The 18009-nt window shown below is 34.4% G+C and overlaps 3 protein-coding genes across 4 annotated transcripts in view; 2 read left to right on the top strand and 1 right to left on the bottom strand.

Moving 5' to 3' along the window:
• Positions 1 to 2781, top strand: part of LOC110110675 — a 52170-nt gene extending 49389 nt beyond the window's left edge. Inside the window, exon 17 of the mRNA XM_020842268.2 lies at positions 1946 to 2781. Within this exon, the coding sequence (XP_020697927.1) occupies positions 1946 to 2584 (639 nt within the window). The 3' untranslated portion in view covers positions 2585 to 2781. The remainder of the gene's footprint in view (positions 1 to 1945) is intronic.
• Positions 2782 to 6641: 3860 nt separating this feature from the next.
• Positions 6642 to 8971, bottom strand: LOC110110674 (protein IQ-DOMAIN 1). 2 transcript variants are annotated; one of them, XM_020842267.2, is made up of 5 exons: positions 8832 to 8971; positions 8464 to 8754; positions 7718 to 7921; positions 7479 to 7628; positions 6642 to 7387 (listed from the first exon to the last, which is right to left on the bottom strand). In XM_020842267.2, the coding sequence occupies exons 1-5, from the start codon at positions 8925 to 8927 to the stop codon at positions 6866 to 6868; spliced, it is 1263 nt and encodes a 420-aa protein (XP_020697926.1). In that variant the 5' UTR covers positions 8928 to 8971; the 3' UTR covers positions 6642 to 6865. The 2 variants fall into 2 exon arrangements, with proteins under 2 accessions (XP_020697926.1, XP_028556974.1); XM_028701141.1 differs by having other exon boundaries at positions 7745 to 7921.
• Positions 8972 to 12045: 3074 nt separating this feature from the next.
• Positions 12046 to 13167, top strand: LOC110110668. Its single transcript, XM_020842261.2, has 2 exons — positions 12046 to 12463; positions 12803 to 13167. Exons 1-2 carry the CDS (start codon positions 12098 to 12100, stop codon positions 13055 to 13057), a joined length of 621 nt encoding a protein of 206 aa, XP_020697920.1. The 5' UTR covers positions 12046 to 12097; the 3' UTR covers positions 13058 to 13167.
• The last annotated feature ends 4842 nt before the right edge of the window (positions 13168 to 18009 follow it).

Below are 18009 nucleotides of genomic sequence, written 5' to 3'. Positions count from 1 at the left end.
GTTCAACATTGAGGCGTTTAGATTGGTGAATATTACTTCTTCATTTTTTTTATAGCGATCTATTATCTTGAATTTTGTTTATGCCGTGTTATGATTCACACTACAGGCAGCCTCCTCAAGATATCCATACTAATTTTAAATATAATGGCTAAAATCATCATTGCATGAACTATTCATGGAATTTTGCTAAATATATATAGGCAGCATGGTTTTTATACTCTTATAGACCCGCTGGATTATCATACTTCTTATTTTTTCTAGTTTGAACTTGTGTGCATGCGCATCAACTCTTTGGGGAAATGTTGACAGGCAATACATGATAGGCGTCCCGATGCATGAGTGATCCTTGGTGCGACTGGGCTGGGGCTTTCATGATCTCATTTGCTGTAATATCACTACTATTTATTTGAGTGATATTATAGTAATGAACTTGATAGCTAGTCTCACACAACCCTCCTTGATTTGGTGGTTGGGATTATGGCTTCCAACTAGAAGTCCTGAACTCAAGCCTCGCGTATGTGTTATCTGTGTATTTTGGCGCTGTCCTAATTCCCTCCCCCCCCTCCCAACAAAAAAAACAGAACTTGATAGCTAGGATGATATTGTTTGCATGTTCTGCTTTTGCAGTTCAACAGATGATTTAGAATTTCTTGGATTCTAAACTACATAATATGTATAGTAGCGAAAAAAGTGTAGAACTTCAGCCACATTGTCAATCTAATAGAGTTTTACGGTTTTGGCTTAGGATAACTATTAATTTAGGCCTCTGCTTCACCTAAGCCAACTAATGAATGATCAAATTAAAACATAATTATTTTGTGTAACTAAATTGCCATGTCCAGTCAGCAGTGTAAGGGCTCCAATGAAATCTGAACTTGAAGCTGAAACTTTGTTTTATTCAGTGTACTTCTTTAGGATTGGATCTCCATTAAATAACCCATTGTCTGCTGTTTGTGGGCGTTCAGAAGTAGGGGTGCAAATGAGTCGAGTCAAGCTCAAATCAGAAATAATTCGAGCCTTGCTCGCTAATTTGACAGCCCTACTTTTAAATACTTTTAGTGAAATAAGTTGGCCCTAAATGATGTAAACTTACAACTTGTTGAATTCAATCCAATGTTGAAATTGAACTCATCCTATGGCTGTGGACTATGGAAAACCAATATAGGTTTTTTTGTCGGCTATTGCTGACTCGGCCTTTGGTATCATCAATATAGACATTATCTGGCATTGGATTTTACCTTAATAGTTTTGAGGCCAAATCCTACTCCATTTGAGCTGCAATTGCTCTTCTAATTATTTGCTGAAATTACATGACCTCCCTGCATTATAGCATCTTTCTCTATCTCTGTCGAGTAAATGGAATTGATACCTCGCAAGTCAGCTTCCTTAGCAATCAATAAAATCAATCATGCTCAAAACAATAGATCAAGTTCATTTAGCTTCCTTAGCAAATCCATCAAAGAGCTAGACCTTTACTGGGGTTGATGGCATATGCAATCTTTTTAAACTTATTTATTTTGAATTTATTTACCTGCTCACTCTTTATCCTTATCGAGGATCCGGTTACTGCCAACTGACCGAGCTCTTGGACCTGAAGGGGAAAATCTTCTATTGCAGAAAGCAAGCATGAGTACTTTTCTGAAAACTGTCATACAGATTACAATTTCGTTTGGGACGGCTTTCTTATTATTTCTTAAAACAGCTTCTTAGTACAAAAGTTTAAATCTTTGTACTAAACAACTGCTTTAAGAAATAATAAGAAAGCCGTCCCAAACGAAGCCTACATCCACACTGTTCTTTTCTATGCTTGAAACCTAATTCATCCTTTCAAAAATTCTTTATCTAGAGCTGTGTTCTCTCCCAAACAACTTTTCCATTCACTTAGCCGTCTCTTAATTTCAGATTAGCAAATCATCTAATCCATAAACATTTTTAATCTTTTCAGGCAGTCATCAGAAGATGTGCAGGTGTACTGACCAAAACGGTCCAGATAGCTGGTGGAGATTTCTTTGCTCGCCGATTCCATACCGATGGACCTATCATCTGGAAACTGTTAAACTCATCTCCTTTTCAAAGAAGACCTTCGCCATCGAAGAATTCTCAGCCATTACTCCTCCCATATCGAAGCAGCTCTCTGACATCCGAACATCCAATGGCTGAGACTTCCACCATGAAAATTCAGTCGGCGATCTTAAACATGATTGCCGAAATTGCTTCAAATAAAAGGAGTGCTCCAGCATTACAAACAGTATTTAATAAGGTGAGTGGTTTGGTTGTGGGAATTGCCTGTAGCAATGTAACAGGTCTGAGAGATGAATCCATAAAGGCACTTTCAGGACTTGCCAGTATTAATCCTGACCCAATTTGGCTTTTAATGGCTGATGTTTACTACTCACTTATGGATAAGGACCTGCCCCAACCACCAAGTCCAGATTTGGCCAATATTCGGCAGCTTCTGCCTCCTCCATTGTCTTCGAAGGAGTATCTGTATGTGCAGTATGGTGGAGAGACTTTTGGTTTTGATGTTGATCCCATTTCTGTGGAGAGAGTATTTCAGAAGTTGAGTTCTGAAGTTTTTAACTGAAATTGTACAGTGTATATATGTGATGTATCCCAATCAGGCTGTTTATGTGAGTCCAATGCTTGTATGTACAAACAAGGTGGCTGACACTTGGATCTGTAATTCAATATGTTAAAATATTGAGAGAGAGAGAGAGAGAGAGAGAGAGAGAGAGAGAGATGTATAAAAAGAGGGTTTAATGGTATTTAACATAAGTGATATTTTTGGTACATAAAAAAATTAAATGATTTGATTATGGCTTTTTTTGGGATAGCTTTTTATTGCTTCCTAAAGTAGTTTTATAGTACAAAAATTTTAATTTTTGTATCAGAAAGTTTCTTTAAGAAGCAATAAGATAGCCATCCCAAATGAAGCCTAAGGCTTCGTTTGGGACGGCTTTTTTATTGCTTTCTAAAACGGAGTTTTAGTACACCATTTTTTAATTTTGTACTAAAACTCCGTTTTAGAAATCAATATAAAAGCCGTCCCAAACGAAGCCTAAGACAACTTTTCTATTGCTTTTTAAAGCTGCTTAGCTTTCTAGTGCAAAAAAATTATTATTTTTTATTAGAAAGTTGCTTTATGAAGCAACAAGAATGACGTGTCAAACGAAGCCTAAATGGATGAAGTTAATATGCATTAAACTTTAATATTTTATGCATTGAATCAAACGACGCTTTATGAACTTCTTTTGTCAACATTCAATTAAATTTTGGGCAGGATCTGTTGTGTTATAAATTTTCTATATCTAGAACATAAAGGGCAGTGATAATGGGAAATTTACTCTTCTTCGGTTGATACTAATGCAAATGCTGTCAGATGATGACGAGGTTCTCAGATTGTATTTAATATATATATATAACCCAAGGATTGATGTTGGCCATGTGCATTATCCCTTAAAAAAAGCACTATATGAAAATTATAGGCTCTCTAAGTGTTATGGTTGCCTTGTAATTTTTTAAAGTAATTTTTTAGTATAAAAATTATTAAATTAGAAAATTTTTTACTATAAGAAAGTTGTCCCAAACAAAACCTAAGTCTAAACTTAATTGCGACTTTGGAAGCTTTATTAATGATGTATTTAGTAGAACTCTACTGGACTAGTCAATTTGAGATTTACTTTGGTTTAAATAATTAATCTCAATTGAATTCATAAGCTTTAATCAAAGAACATCAGTTGTTTTATATTATTTTCACAACATAGCATGCAAAGATAAACTCTTATGTGTATTATTGCATGTTAGAAAATTTATTATGGTTATGTATAAGAGTTTAATGTTTTAATATTTTGGCAAAAATCTTGCATACAAACATATAAAGGAGGATGCAAGAGATGTTGAGCCTTAATGTGGAGAATTCTAAAAGGAAGAAATCATGGAAAATAACCCAGCTGAAATGATACAACTAATGTTCATTGTCAATTACAAATGTCCTGCTTCAAGATTTCGAATGGTGTCAATATAATATGGCCTACATGCATAAATCTTATAGGCGATGATGTACATGAACGCTATTGTGGGCAACATATGAGAAAATTATAAGTAATAGGATGACAATGGTCAATGGATAATAATGATTGATCTTTCTTATAAACCAAGACTAAGAATTAGCCATATCAGTTTGCAGACTTAAAAAAAAGTAAACTTAAAACCAAATTGATTTCATATGAATAAAAGGAAAGATATTCAATTGATTTCTTGATCATAAAAGTTCAAAGAAATGTTAATGAACATGAGAAATGTTAGTTAGGCATTCAACTGATATCATCCACATGCATGATAATTTTCATCAATTTCATCACATAAAGGGTAAAATATACTTATTGTCCAATCAATATAATAAGAGTCTAGAAAACAACACTCCATTCCTGAAAAATAAATAAATAGATCAGCCGTTGCTACTGCCATAACAGAAGGGTCACAAATGCCTTGCTGAAAAACTATCAATTTAGGTTTTGTTTGGGACAACTTTAGATTGATGTTTTTTTCTTAATTTTAAGAAATTTTTGTACTAAAAAATAAATTTATCAAGCAGTAAGAAAGCCATCCCAAATGAAGCCTTAATCTCATATACAAGCATGGGCGGATCCACCCTATGCCGAGAGGGGGAAATTGCCCCCCAGCATAATCAAACGCTGAACCAAATACAAAGATAAGATAAAAGTAAATAAAATCTAAAAATATCCTTACAACTAAAATTTGTTCGGGGGTGCTGCCCCCTTGAACCTCCGACATATCTGTGAAACATACAATGATCATGGATATGAACAAATAGGGGTCGAGCCGACTTTAAGAAAAAAAAATTCTACACTTTTTGCCCCTATGAAAATTAAGGTTGAATTTGCCCTTGTATACAAGTAGAAAACTCTACATCTTAAAAGCTTTTTTTTAATTATTATTTTATCTTCTATTGTCCTGTTATACTAAAACCTTGAAGAAACATAGAAGCCAACAAATTACACATAAATAGTGTATGAAAACAATCCCTATTGGGCTATTTATAACATTTCAGGCTCCATTTAATAGTGAACAGCTATACATATTGTCATTTCAAATGAGCTATTGAGTTGCATAAGCAACCAAAAATAGAGAAACCTATCAATAGCTGCACCAAACAAGCAGAAGGTGCAAAGGGTAAAGATCTTTGCACCTCGGAACTCTCAAACAATTAAATGGCTTCCTGAAATAAAGCCTGTCGACATGACAACCATGAAATATTTACAGAAACAAGCAAAACCCTAAATCTTCAAAACTAGACAATGTCATATTAAGGAAGCTAAGACATGGGATCTCATCATCATCTTCATCACTTGACATCATCAGCACCACCATCTCCATGGAAAAAATATTCTGTGCGGATGCAGAATGCCTTTCTGAGACCAACTAAAATGCGCCATATCACCCTTCATTATGTACCGTGGTTCAGTACTGCTCGGTATCACTTGGTAATGTTGACGTGGCTGCACCTGGTTTGCCTCTAGACATAGAGCTGCGTCCAACCTCTGCACAGAATTATTTCTCCAATAGATTAATTGTCATTCTATCATGTTTAATTAAATAATTAATTTCATCAAAATTATGTTTTAAAATTTCATTATTTTAATCAGACATCTTATTTATGACAAGGCATTAATGAAGGAGCTCATGTTTTATATTTGAATAAAGTTGTCAACCAACCCATAAGTGATTGATGTGTTTGGTTTATGTACAAAAGAAATGAACATAACACTTAGAAAATTGAACCCATTATTGAGAATTATTGGCCCAAATGTTTAAAAAATGTTAATGATGATAAGTGAAGATGTAAATATATGATGGATAAAAAAAATACTTATGATGATCCAACTATGTTAGAAAAATTAGTTAATGTTAAAAATTGATTTTTAATAATACAGTTGTATGCAAATATTTATGGCTAGTGTTAAAGTCATTTTTCATCAATAAAAAATAAAATTTTAGGCTTCATTTGCGACAACTTTCATATTGCTTTATAAAAATGTTTTCTAATACAAAATTTTTAGTTAAAAAATTTTTATACTAATAAACTGATTTAAGAGAATAAAAAAGTCATCCAAAATCCCAAATAAAACCTCAGTGTTGAAAACATATTTGACCATTTATTTGAATGGCATATAAACCTATCATGCATACTACATCCTACATTTTCTCATGAGCAAAGAGAACATGCACCTATCTTAAAAGATATAATCTTTTTTTTTTCATTTTTTTACTTAAAAGATATAATCTTGATGTCATAAAACTATTAAAAAATAGCTTTAAAAATACATAAATATAGTCTGTAAATAAATTTATATTTAAAAAGAATTTTCTCAACTCTCATAAATCACATTATCATATTATTCTTCGTGTAAATCAAACATAGAAACAGATATCAGAATATACATAAACGAAAAAATAATCATAAAATTTTTAATTTTTAATAAATCTTATGACTAATTTAAAATTAGTATAACAAAGCATCATAAATTATCTTTGTTAGATATGACAGGAAAGAAATTCTATTTAAAAAAATCAAATTATAAAAAATAAAAATAAAAACTGATCTTATGTTGAGAAAAAAAAAAACGCTTTAAATAACTTTCAAAATGCCAAATCATTTAATAAAAAAACAGAAAAAACAAACACTGTAAACTAAAACTAAAGTTCTATGATCTCTCTCTCAAAAGGATGTGACTCCTCCCCGAATGATGTCCCATCCACCTCCGACGACAGGAAAAAAAAGCAAAGATTCTCCATCACTACTGACCTCCAACTCCCTCTGTCTTTCTCTTTCTGTCTCTCTCTTTCACCGGAGCCATCTCCGACCGCCTGCTGCGGCCACCGACGAGCAATTCTCCCAGCCGCTGCTCTCCTGCTCACACCATGTCGACGCCGCCTTCGATTTCTGATCCGAGGCCACTCTCAACCCTTTGATTCCCTTAAAACTCGGACTACTCTGCAACCTCCCACTCAAACCATCATTTTCATTATAAGGATCAAACAGTAGCTTCTTCCTTGCCGCCGAGCTCACCGCTTCTCTCTCCGGTGTCATTGGCCTCTGCCTCGGTGCACTCTGCGGCCGAAACCTCGCAATCGCTGATTCCGTCGCCGCCATGTAGTTGGGCGCCGACCTCATCTGCAAACTCCGAGCGCTCGATGGCGACGGAGTCGAAGGAGATAAAGAAGCTAGGTGGTGTCTTGATCCAGTATCGACCTCTAGTGTCTTGATAGGATCCCTTTGACCCGTGGAAGCTCTTCTCCTTGTCCGGCGATCCCTCTGCCCCGCTTCTTCTTCGAATTCTGCCAACCCTGATCTGTCTCTCCAAATCTTTCTCAACAAGATCAAATCTTTATTAGAAACTCTGTTACTAAAGAAGAAAAACATGAATAAGTGATATAAAATAAAGGATTTTATATGCCTGTTGGGAGATCAAAGCGTGAGAGAAGGCTTTATTCTCGCGCTTCAAAGTCACTTCCTTGCTGCTCTGCAAAAGCATCATAGCTCGAATCTCTTCAACTGTAAGCTTCCGGCGTCGTTCTCTCCAATCTTCGAAAAAGCTACTTCCGACCTGAAGGAATTTGCAAAAGAATAGCCATTAATTAGTATATATCATTCAATGCAGTTTAGAAATTAATTAAAAAGGTGAATGTTAAATACTGCATTTGTTCTCCTCTCTGTTCTAACATAGCTAGCTGCGGCTTCCTGTGCGAGTCTGAGACGCTGATCCCTCATCCTCGCCTGAGCACGGATAAGAGCTTGCATGCATCGTAGCGTCATGCTTGCCTGCTTCCTAACGTTGTGCCCTCTCACTAAAGCTTGAAGCTTTACGAGCCCCTTCAGCGCTCTTAATGCCCTCCTTGCCTTCCATGGATAGAGAGAGAGAGAGACAGTTAGAGGAGAAAGAGGCTTGTGATATACCAAATCATGGCGGGTTGCTCTCCTTCAAGAGACTGGCTCTTGAACATTAAATGAGTTTTCAAGTGTTGATTTCAGTTCAATAAGAGTTGGATTGAAGTAAATTTCAGAGAAATTTATTAATTTTTTGTATTTATTTCATGTGAAGTGAATTTTTTCTCCTTGTGCTTGGATTTCAATAAAGTTCTTTTTCACTCATCCAGGCATTAAGTTTTTATTATTTTTAATGCTAAAAATAGTAATTTAATTCAATGATCATTGATTTTCTGTTTTATTATTATTATTAAAATTAGGAGTACACAATTAAGATGGCGTTCTAACCCTATAAAAGTTGAGACTCAAAATTTTTTAACTTGAAAATGAGCTTAAAAATGATGACTTTTTAAATCTTATTTCAATTAAAAAAACTTTTGAACGCATTTTTAGAAGTTTGATTGAATCACTTTCCTATCTTGTGATTTGTGTGGCTGTAAAAGCATTCCTCTTACCAGATATCCTCGAAAAGCTGTTTGAATGACAATGGCGGCGTCCTTCTTACCAAGACAAGCACTCGAGCTTGTTAGTCTAACAACCTCCGCAGCAGCCTTGGCGGCGGACGCTGCCGCTTCTGCTGTCGCTGCTGAAGCCACAGCCACGGCAATGGCTCGCCGCCTCTGCTCAGCTGAAACGGATGCCGTCAAGGCAGCAGCCTGCGGCACGGCGGCCGTCGCCAATAAAGTTCTCAGAGGATGTTCGCCGGCGGGAGATTTGCGAAATATCCATCTTTTCTTCTCTCTCTTCTGCAACAAAAAAGAAGGTATGGTGACAAATAGGGTAATAAAAAATGCATTTTTCCCACTTTTTCTTCTGTTTTCACCTTATCTTCCTTATCTGTATCAGCATCTTTGGTCGGAGAAAATCTGAAGGCTCTTTTGAATGCTGCAAGCCACGAGCTCCGGCCTTCTTTCCCCATTGATGAAACCTTCGAAGAGTACTAGATGAAGAAGTAAAGGCTCTTGCTTATCTTGCCTTGAGCATTTACGAGCCTCCAATGAAAGAAAGAAAGAAGAAGAAGAAGAAGAAGAAGAGGAAAAGAGCGAGGGAATCGAGTCTCGGTGCAAGTTAAAGCCATCTTTGCCATGGAGGAGAACAGAGGTCGGAGGTGTGGGACCCACGGGACCTTAAGCGGGTAAGATTTTGGGTGTTTTTCTGGTGCGACGTGCTTTGGGCAAAGTATGCAACCAGAATGCAGGGTGCACCGGAGGAGACAAATGGCAGATTGGTATTGGATGGTGACAGACGGTCGTTTTCCGGGTCAGTTTCTCATGTTCAGCCTTGGATTGAGAGAGAGAGAGAGCTGCCTCGTGCGCGGGAAGGCTGCCGAAAGCGGACACCGCTTAAAGAAAGCAAAGGCCCAACGGAGCTGACTGCTGCGGGTTATGATTAGAGAGATTTTTTATTTTTACTTTTTTTTTTTATTTTTAACAAATTTAAGTGCAAACCTACAAATTTTTTTAGCTCCAAAATTGCTCGGTCACATGAAGGATTAATTATTCTGTGTGGACATCAGACATCATCCGAAGATGAATGAGAGTACGTCGCATCATTTTTTTTTTTTTACTGTGTATCGATGTTGTGTACGGGATGATGTGACACTCTCATTCGTCTTTGAACTGTTCGGTGTCTGCATAGAATAATTTCTCTACATAAAGAGACCACTCATCAACCTTAATAAAATATATAGTTATGGAGATTATTATTAAAATTTTGATAATTAAATTTAAAAAAAAATCAAAATTATTTTTAAAGTTGATTCAACTCTCCAACGTCGCATCATTTTTTTTTTTTTACTGTGTATCGATGTTGTGTACGGGAAGATGTGACACTCTCATTCGTCTTTGAACTGTTCGGTGTCTGCACAGAATAACTTCTCCACATAAAGAGTCCACTCGTCAACCTTAATAAAATATATATTTATGGAGATTATTATTAAAATTTTGATAATTAAATTCGTAAAAATTCAAAATTATTTTTAAAGTTGATTCAACTCTCCAACAATATTAACAATGAAGCCTATGATCTCCAATGATGCATTCTTTATCACCCATAATTAAAGATCAAAAGTAAATCTTAAAGTTACTCAAGTTATGAGATTATTATTAAAATTTTGATAAAATTTTGATAATTAAATTCAAAATTATTTTTAAAGTTGATTCAACTCTCCAACAATATTAACAATGAAGCCTATGATCTCTATCGATTCATTCTTTATCACCCATAATTAAATATCAAATGTAAATCTTAAAGTTACTCAAGTTATGGGCATTTTGGCCTACCATGCATGATCTCATAGATGATATATAATTCGACTATTAGTCACCATATATTTTGCCAATATATAAAAGCCCTTCAACCAAATGCAATTTTCACAAAGTATTTTGTACTATATTTTTATATATATTATATATGCTAAAGAGCAAAATTATTGAGAAATAATACAAAAAAAAAACATAGGATCAACTTTGAAATTTGTCTCAGTAATGCATAAACCATATTCTTCTTAGTGTGTAGTTGTATAGGTTTCATTTGGGACAGCTTTTCTTATTGCTTACTAAAATAGTTTTCTAGTAAAAAAAATTAATTTAAAAAAATAAAAAAATTATTTTAGAAAGAATTAAAAAAGAAGTCCCAAATCAAGCCATAATTAAGAGAAATGTGTTTGGAGTTGGACAAATTAAGTGGTTGCTTGCCTTCCATTCAAGGCACAAAATTTTAAATCAATAAATGAATTTGTTCATGTAAAATAAAGCATTAGGAGATGGAGAATGATTGGGTATCCCCACTGTTTTCTAATTTGGATAAATTATTAAATGATCATAAGTTAAAATTCCTTTATTTAAATTTCTTTTATTTAAAAAAAGGTGAAATTAGAAAAAAAAATGGAATATGACAATCAAATTTAGGACAAATTAAACGTTAATATTAAAGCTATTGATATAAAACTAATCATTAGATTCATATCTTCAACACCAATCATCATCATGAATCCTATAATCTCTATCAATCCATTCATTAATGCTAAGGAGTGAAGCTCAAATGTGATTCTTAATTATTATAATTAAGTATTTTTTTAAACTATTTTTTAAAGCAGTTTTTTAGTAGAAAATTTTCAAGTTCAAAATATTTTTATATTAAAAAGTTGTTTCATAAAATAGTAAGAAAGTTGTCCCAAACGAAATCTTAATTATCCATTTTTTGAAATTCTGAAAAATCCAAATTTAATCAAGTGATGGGCATTTTGGTCATCATAATCTCATAGGTGATAGAACTTATCCATCTATCATCATCATGTTCTTCAGTAGTTTACCAAAATCCCTTCATCCAAATCCAAATTTCAAAATATTTTGCTCTATATTTTGATAGATATTATATATGTATTCAAGAAAATTTTTTAGTCATCCAATACATAAATAAATATAACACAAAAAATCAAATATGCATAAAACATTAAATAAAATTTCATGAAAGATTATATATAAATATATAAGCTTTTTCTTTTCTGTGTTTAGACGAGAGTAACAACACCATCTAAATTTGTCCTCATTGTATTTAATACATTTGAAATATCTAAAAATAAATAATAATATATTTTTATATATGTGATTTATATGGAATAATATAATCTCTATATTTTTTAAAAAAAATACATGTATTTCAATTATTTTATCTTTATAAAATTCATATACTTAAAAAATATCCCATCAAATTGGGATAACTTTTTATTTTTATTTTTAATTTGAAATTAAAAAAAAGTTTCATATATTATTTTAATTTTAATTTAAAATAAAATAATTTAAAAATATGAATAAAAATATTTATAAATTTAAAACAAAATAAAATAAATTTTAAGCAAAAAGAGCCACTTAAGCTCCGACATTTTATCCTATGAATTTCTATGAAGCCCCTGATATTCCGTTAATGGCTCCAACATTTCAGCGTCTCTTTCATAGCCCCTACTTGGCTACTTGCTTAAAAGAAGCAGCAGCTGCTCCACTCTCGCTCCTTTCCACCGAAAGATCGCACGACGAAAGGACACACGATATAATTTGTAAAACGCGTACGCTTCTTAAACACCAGAAGACGATGGGGAACTGCGCCTTCGCCGGTCTAGGCCGCGACGGCGCTTCCTCGCCGACGGTCAAAGTAGTCACCTCCGACGGCGGCGTAATGGAGCTCGCAGGGCCGGTGACAGCCGAACGCATCACCGCCGCCTTCCCCGGCTACGCCATCTTCCCATCCCACGACCTTTTCTCATCTCCTCTCCTACACACCGACGAGCTCGCTGCCGGCGAGCTCTACTATCTTCTTCCTCTCACTACACGAGCCACCGCCCTTCTCCCCTCCGTTGCCGCACCGTACCGGGTGTCTTTTGACCGCCACGCTGCTGTCTTCTGTCCACGGCCGAAGCCGGAAGCCGGCGCGCCAGCGATGGCGGCGGCGGTGTGGAAGGTGATGTACATTAATATAGATACAACTATAAAAATATTTCAATTTTAGCCTTTTTTTGTTTTTTTATGAAAAAAATGCTAGATATGATGAGATTGCCAAATTATAAAAAAAAAATTATATATAATATTCTGAAAATTTAATCTTTAAAATGCAAAAAAAATTTCTTGAAGCTAATTCTTTCACTAAAAATTTTAATTTCGCCGCTCATAAAAATAAAAATTTAAATTTATTTTCAGCAGAAAAAAAAATAGTCTTCAGAAAACATCCTATAAATTATAAAGGAATTATTGGCGTATATATGAAGTTAAATGGCTCACAAAATACAAAACATTTTCACAGGTGAAGCTGGCAATAAGCGCGGCGGAGCTGGCGGAGATCTTGGCTCACGAATCGAGAACGGAGGCGCTCATAGAGAGCGTAAGGGCGGTGGCGATGTGCGCCTCCAGCGGATCGACGGCTTCGACTGCGACGGCATCGGATCTGTGGAGTTTGTCCAGCAGCCGGAAGGCTTCGTCGGAGAATCTGGGTTTTAGCTGCACTGCCGGAAAATTTCGCCGTCGAATGTGGGGTCCCGCTAGTGACGTGGAGGACTGATTTTTGCGCCGAGGATAAATTGTTGTAGATAAATGCTTAGTTCACTCGCCGGTTAACATCTCTTTAGAATATATCACAAAAATATATGACATTGGGCTACCACTTTCTTCTATGTTAAATTTTTATTATGAATCATTTCTGTCAAAAAAATAATTTATATCAAAATAAAAATATTTGTATTAAGAAAATTTTATGTTTTTTTCATTATATTTTTCTAAAATTAGGACTCATAACATAATTAATTACATATTTGGGAAATAAATGAATTCATAGGTTAATCAACTAAATATTTGTTTGTGGTTATTATAGTATTTTATAAATTTGATTGTAAAACTATTGTGAAGAAAGTAACTTAACAATTTTGATTATAAAAATATAACTTTTTATTACAGAAATTTCTAAAAAAACTGTGAGAAAATAGTAAGAAAACAAAAGTTCACTTGCTATTTAAAAAAAAACAATAAAAAAGCTCTCCCAAATAGGATAGATTCTTATGTGCAGTGTTCGAATGCGTCCGGAGACTAATCAGGATGCGCCACGTCGTCCAATACACTATGCATTGGGTGATATGGCGCGTCCGAATTGACCTTCGAACGCATCCGAATGCGGCACATTATAATTTTTACTCAAAAAAAACTCTAAGTATACAAACTATTATTTGTGACTGTTTTATTTATTGATTTATTTATTATTTTCATGTGTTGCCGCTTTAGTAGAGCTCTAGTGTGGCTATAATTGAGGTTCATGGGGGGGAATAGTTATGGGCATTGGTAACTTGGATCTAGCTTTCTCCTTTTCCTTTTCATTGCTTTTTCTAATATCTGTTCTTTTCTTCCTTCTTTTAAAGTTGTTGGTCATTATGATAGCGTGCTCCAAGTGGTAAAGACAAAGACAATGGTGCTATACTCTATCTTCTATTATTCATAATTCACAAGTTTAATCTAATACAAGAAGAGGATTATATCACATATAAGAAACAAGTTAGCCTCAAATATTTATCAACCAAAATATATATGTATCTTTATTTATAATACATTCATAGTAAATATTAAGCACGTATAAAATAATAGCAGATATTATTCAGAGTATTTAATTTGAGATAGTTTTCTAATTGTTTTACTTTTCAAATAACAATCATAATTTTATTTGGCTACTAATTTATTGTTGTTTTCTTACTACTTTTTAAAAAAATTACAATGAAAATATATTTTCTACAATCACAAAGATAATTTAATTTTATAAAATGATACAGCTATCCCAAACATATCATCATAAGGTCACAGTCCAAAATATTATAAAGCTATGATTTGAGTTGTTAGTGTGCTACCACAAAACTATAGATATTAGAGTTATAATGATTTCACAAAAAAGGAAATTGTAAATGATTAAATTCCAAATGTGAAATTACATCATGACATAAAAGCAATCTATATTATTATATTCTTTTATGATTATATCAACTTATTCATCATTAATGTTTCATTTGAGACATATTTATTGCTGTTTCTTAAATCAACTTTTTAGTACACATATTTTAATTTTTGTGACCCATATATTCTTTTCTAGCCTAAACCGGCCTAAACCCCTCTTATAAGGATTAGATGTAACATTTTGTTTAAAAAAATAAGAAAAAAATAACAAAACATTTTGTGTAAAATCCCAAATTATGATCTCTAATTTTTAGTATTTAAACTTTTTATATTTTTTTTATCAAATTAACATTTTATTTTGATCATTCATAAAGCAGTAAGAAAATGATCTCAAACGAAGTCTAAATAAGACATATTTGACTTAATTGAGTCATCTTAATAAAAAAATTACATTAGCTCGATAATAAATGAGTCAAAGGGAGCACTTTTGATTTCAGCAGGTTTGGGTCAAATATTTTGACTCATATGATCAATAGATCTTGTTCAAGTTAAGCTTAATTTCAAGTCAAGTATGAACCTAACCCATCAGTATGAATTTACAATTCTATTAGCAGGCTAAAAAAACTTAGGATTTCTCGTAGAGAATTTAAAATTAAAGACTTGCGAATCTAAATTCTTGTTTTTTTTTTATATTGAAGTGACACTATTAAAATAGATATTGTTATGAAATTTATTCTCTACATACTTAATGAAGCATGAATGCTTGAAAATATTCCCATAAAATCTGTAATAGACTTAATAAAAAAATTAGAATTACCACTTGTTGCGGGCTAGGATATACGCGGCGATAGAGTTAGTAAATTTCCATCTCAGCGTTGTATGAATATCCAGCGCACAAACAGAAAAGAAATAAAAACACCAGGATTTTTACGTGGAAACCCTGAAAGGGAAAAAACCACGGGGCCTCGACTAATTGAAATAGTTCCACTAGTGTTTTATTTGAGATACAAGAGGTTGACTCGTCCACAAAGTTAGGACGATCAGATCACAATGAATCTCTTCTAAATTGAGATTCAGTTACAAAGTTGAGCAGAGTTCTAACGTTGTTCCGAAGTTGAGTAGAATTCCGGCGTCACTCAGGCGCCCGAAAAAATTTTGGCGTCACTCGGGCTTCGGGCAGAACTCCGGCGGTGGTCGAGGAGTAGTTATTCCCTCCTATCCTTCTCTTCTTCTTGCTTGGGGTCCCATCTCTTGAGAAATGAGGGGTCTATTTATAGATTTTATGGAGTGACATAGCTTGTAAATAGGTGTGAGATCAGGGGCAAGTAGGGAGTGGTCGAATGGACGGTTGATATTGAATCCCTTAATCGTGCACCGTTCTTCAGACATTTGAAGGTCTTAGTGATGTTGGAATTCAGCAATCTTGAGCTCGTTGGATTTGTCTCGTCGAGCCGTTCGATTCGACTATAAGCTCGTTAAAATCGGAGACCGTTTAGTAACTCAAATTATGGTATGAACTTTCCAACATCACTTCGGGTGCTTCATGTCACGACCCAACCCGACCGGGACGGATCCCGCTTGCATCGGGTCGTGAGGCCGGATTCAAAACTGACTGAACTGATTCCAGGATCTGGCTTTGGAATTTGTTTCAAAACTTTCTTCCAAACATTACACACAGAAACAGACGCACAGAGCTACTATAAATATCAAAATACAACGGAACAGATCATCTATCTTCTTCCTCAAAGAATCATATACAAATACAGCTCATAGATTTCAAACAAAAAGAAAAGCAGAACAGAAAAGTCATGACTGTACAAAATTCAAAAGTGCAAAATACCTATAACAGATCAGACTCTGAACTTCTACTCCTGGACTTTCTTCCCCTTCCCAGAACCTGAAAACCATGCAGAAAATAAGGATGAGCTACAACAGCTCAGCAAGACATCAAACCTCCAATCAAAATCCTCAGAGTCCACATCAAACACATCAGACAGAAGTCCATACAGAAATCGGAACAGAATCGTATATCGAATCAGAACAGAATCAGAATGACCAATCAGAGTTCAAATAGAATGAAGGCAGAAATAATAATAAGAACTGAAGAAGTAAAAATTAGATTAGATTTTAAAATAATATAGGTAAGATTATGATCAGACAGAAGAATGTAAGAAAATTAAGAATAGGTATAGTATAGAACAGAGAATGTGTAAGCATATATAAAATCCATAATATAAGTATATTGAATTATATCATACCAGAAAATGAAATCATATAATTAAGAAACAGATAAAGACAGAACAGATTTTACTGACACTAAAGATTAGGATTAATGGCTTTTAATGCTACTTCAGATGACCATGGATTTCGGATTCTGACCACTTATGCTACTTTGTTGATCAAGGAAAAGATGTGCTTATAACAGAGATTATATGATGGAACTTTAAAAACAGATTTAGGATCATTTCAGATTGTTCCTGAAAGACAGGATCATACAGGATTCACGATTTAACTTCCCTTTTATAGCACACAAGCTAGATGTATTCAGAAACAATCGGACATTACAGACTCGTACGAAATACCGGCACGTATACCGGCGTATACAGGAATTTAACAAATTGCAGATATAAAAATTTTAAAAATTAAAGAAATAAAAGAAATAAGATAATTTTTTATATGCATTTTAAAGTTTGCATCGTCAATTGCAATAAAGAAACAAACGAGATAAAATTAGGTACAAATTCACAAGACAAATAATCAAAATGTGCACACTCGGCACCTCAGAAACATATCAAAAGTTACGCGGTAAAAACTGAACCAATCGGAAAATACGGACGAAATTCGTTAACAAAAACAAAATCCGGACAGAAAACTCGTTCAAACTTCACCGTTCTGAAAATTGAGAAAGGCGGAATGTGCCTTACCTTGCGTACAACACTTTCTCGAACAATCTCGTCGGACGAAAACGACCCGGCGTCGCCCGAAAATCAACTTTTCCAAATTTTCTCTCGACCTTCTCTCTCCTCAGTTGAAATTTAGATATTTTATGATTTTCTCTCTCTTCAAAATGAGCTGATTTCAGCTAAATATTACACTGATCGGCCCGGCCGATCGCACGATCGTCTTGGACGATCTTAACAAAATCCAATCGGCCTGGGACGATTTCTCAGGACGATAATTAATTTCCAGGACGATTTGCTCTCTGACTTGAGCCATACACTGATCGTCCCGGGGACGATCTGGGATCGTCCCGGACGATCCCTACAGAAACTCATTCCTGTAACTTTTGTACAAAATCTGGAACAGAATTTACACTAATCGTCCCGGGACGATCCAGATCGGCCTGGACGATCATGGAGCAGATTTGATGTTACACTTGATTTGGGCTCATTTGGACTTGGATTGAGTTGAATTTTGTGTCGTTGGGTTCGTATTTCCGAGTCGCTCAGTTTGACTATAAGTTTGCTGAAATTGGAGTTCATGTGAACCAAGATTTAAATTTTAAAGTTTCCGGGCTGATTTTGCCTCGAGATTTGTGCCTGGTCAATATAATTTTTTGATGATATATCACCACTAATAGCA

The sequence above is a fragment of the Dendrobium catenatum genome, unplaced genomic scaffold (genome assembly GCF_001605985.2).
Source record: "Dendrobium catenatum unplaced genomic scaffold, ASM160598v2 fragScaff_scaffold_1639, whole genome shotgun sequence".
Taxonomy (NCBI): domain Eukaryota; kingdom Viridiplantae; phylum Streptophyta; class Magnoliopsida; order Asparagales; family Orchidaceae; genus Dendrobium; species Dendrobium catenatum.
Note: the sequence above shows the minus strand (reverse complement) of the source record. Positions and strands in the feature narration are given on the sequence as shown.